Source organism: Nematolebias whitei, chromosome 10 (genome assembly GCF_014905685.2).
Source record: "Nematolebias whitei isolate Nwh7 chromosome 10, NemWhi1, whole genome shotgun sequence".
Taxonomy (NCBI): Eukaryota; Metazoa; Chordata; class Actinopteri; order Cyprinodontiformes; family Rivulidae; genus Nematolebias; species Nematolebias whitei.
This window is the reverse complement of record NC_056507.1, coordinates 8,292,103-8,294,979: the sequence shown is the minus strand read 5'-3', so window position 1 is coordinate 8,294,979 and position 2,877 is coordinate 8,292,103. Positions and strand designations below refer to the sequence as shown.

General features: G+C 46.6%; 1 protein-coding gene across 1 annotated transcript in view; it reads right to left on the bottom strand.

The window, feature by feature from the left end:
- Positions 1–2,091, bottom strand: part of cbln1 (cerebellin 1 precursor) — a 15,720-nt gene extending 13,629 nt beyond the window's left edge. The window contains exons 1-2 of the mRNA XM_037682586.1: positions 1,444–2,091; positions 622–741 (exon numbers count right to left, since the gene is read on the bottom strand). Of these exons, the coding sequence (XP_037538514.1) occupies positions 622–741; positions 1,444–1,701 (378 nt within the window). The 5' untranslated portion in view covers positions 1,702–2,091. The remainder of the gene's footprint in view (positions 1–621; positions 742–1,443) is intronic.
- Between the last annotated feature and the right edge of the window lie 786 nt (positions 2,092–2,877).

Genomic DNA, 2,877 nt, shown 5'->3' with positions numbered 1-2,877 from the left:
ATATCCATTTATCATTTGCTCCTTATCTATTAATCACCTGTTCCATACTGATTAATCACCTGCTTATTGTTTAATCACATGTTCCTTTTTAGGTTATTCACCTGTTCCTCATCTATTAATCACCTGTATTCATATTGATTAATCACCTGTTTATCGCTTAATCGTGTGTTCCTATTTGATTTTTCACCTGTTCCTCATCTATTAATCATCCATTTTCATATTGATTAATCACTTGTTCCATATCCATTTATTGTTTGCTCTTTATCTATTAATCACCTGTTCCTTATTGTTTAATCACATGATTAATCATTTGTTCCACATCTATTAATTACTTTTTTGTTATCGATTAATTGCCTGTTCCTTTTCAATTAATAACATGGTCCATATTGATTAATTATCTAGGATTTATTGAACAACTTTGTGCCTAAATCAATAATCATCTGTGGTTGCATTGATTAATCCTGAATGGACTGCAGGGCGTTAACTTTCATCTCAGGCCTCAAACACGACAGAACTGCAGCCACTGAGCTTTTGATTCATTAAGTGTTTATGGTAACAATGAAGCCCCCCCCCCCCCCCCCCACACACACACACACACGCGCGCACAATAGAAAGAAGTACCTGTATGGTTTGGCGGTTGTAGACTTTGACAACGTGGAAGTTAAAACTGTAAATCCCTTTTCGTGGCGCGATGAAAGTACTTCGCTCCTCTTCAAAATTTCTCCCAATGTTTACTAAAACCTGAGCGAAAGAAAGAAAGAAAGAAAGAAAGAAAGAAAGAAAGAAAGAAAGAAAGAAAGAAAGAAAGAAAGAAAGAATTATTTTAATTATTTGTTATGGTTTTTTTTCTGCCATTGTGAAAGCATGAAGTGAAGGATTGAAATGAACAAAGGGCTGAGCTGAACCGGTCCGCAGCACATCCTCCTGGTTCTGTTGGATCAGATTCCAGGGGATGTTCTGGAAGGTGTTGGTTCAGAAGTCCTTCTGGGACCGTTAGCTGGGACTTTAATGGCCCCTGTGGCCCCGGACCACCCTCAGATTATAAACTGTGCTGTAATCTGATCTGGAGACGAATAAAGTGAACTGTTCCATTGTTTTAAATGACCGAGAGGTTCTGCTGCAGCAGCTGGACCTGCAGCAGAACCTGAGGTTCTGGTCCTTCGAACAGTTTCACTGGATGCAGGTTTTAAACTTGTTCAAACTCAGATCTGTGAGCAGCCGGTTCTGGTGAACTGAACCATTCTGGCCTTCATCTGGATCAGAGGAACTTTTCACAGCAGTCCGTTTATTCACCACTGGTTCTGAGCTTTGATTCAGTACTTCAGTACCAGAACCATCGATAACAGAACCTTCAGTACCAGAACCATCGATAACAGAACCTTCAGAGGAAGACAACCTGCTTTCCTTTCATGCAACACAACCAAACAGAAGTTCTGGTCCTACCTGGTCGAAGTAGATCACCATGGTCCGGTTGCTCATCTCGGACGGTTCGTGGTTCGTGTTCCGGACCGCGGAGAACGCCACCTTGGCGCTGCCGGAGCGCACGGAGATCCCGAGCGCGGTCCCGGTGGGGTCCGAGGTCGGGTTGGAGTCACAGACCACCAGGCACTTCCCCTCCAGGACGATGGGTTCGGTCTCGTTCTGAGCCCGAACCGGGCTGGCCGCGAGCCACGCGGCACTGAGCAGGCAGAGGAGCAGCATGCCGAACCGGACCGGCTCTGGTCCGCCTTTTAGGGCAGGAAGACTTTCCAGGTGTTCTCGTAAACCTGCACAGTTCGGTCCGGGTTTTAGGTTCTGGGTCAGTTTTACCTGCACAGTTCGGTCCGGGTTCTGGTTTAATGATGCTACTCCTCGTTTTTCCCGCCGTTTGTCCTGTCAGGTGTCCAGTCCAGGTGTCTCACCTGGACTCCTCTGGTCCTGGTCACAGTCCTCAGACCCGTTCTCCTCGTGTCCCTGCGGTACGTGAGGAGTCTCGCGCAGAACCGAACGTGGTAACAGAACTCATAGCGCGTGAGAGGAGCTGATGCTACAGAGCGGCGCGCGTGCCTGAATTATTCATGTGAGATCTGAGTTTGGAACCGACGGATCCGGAGGACCAGAACCCTCCCTCGGTCCTCCCCGGGACCGGAGCCTCGGCTTCCGATTAGCGCGTGCGCGTCAGCAGGTTTTCCAATCAGCGCGTGCTGACCGCCTCCTCCACGCCCCCCAGATGAAAGCGGATGATAAAAGAAACCGACCCCTTTCTTCTCAGTCTGACCCGAACAGACTGAAGCTCCTGGATTTGGTTCGAAAAGATCCACTAAATGGTTCCGTTCCATGACAGAAAGATTAGACACTTTACACACACCAACATAAATGTCTGGGAACGCCCACATGATGATGTCATGGCTTTAGAAGTTTCTGATTGGTTAGCTGACACCATCAGAGTTAACTGGAGGAACACCTGTGAACGCGCCACCTCTTTGTGATGCATCATGGGAAAATCTAAGGAAATCAGTTGAGATATCAGGGAGAGAACCATGACTCCATGACTCCAGTTCCTCCTGGGATCCACGTTCAGATCAACAAAGGTTCCAAGTTCCACTGTTCCAAAAATTAAACACAAGTTAGACAAGATGCTGCGTTCTACGATACAGCTTAGGAAGAAGACGGGTTCTGCGTTCCATCATATCGCACAGGAAGGAGACAGGTCCTGTGTTCTATCGTATCGTACTGCTTAGGAAGGAGATGGACTATGTGTTACATCGTACAACTCAGGAAGGAGACAGGTAAATTAGGAAATAGATGTGTTCTGTGTTCCATCATACAGATCAGGAAATAGACGGGTTCTCTGTTCCATCATACAAATCAGGAAGTAGATGGGTTCACTGTTCCATC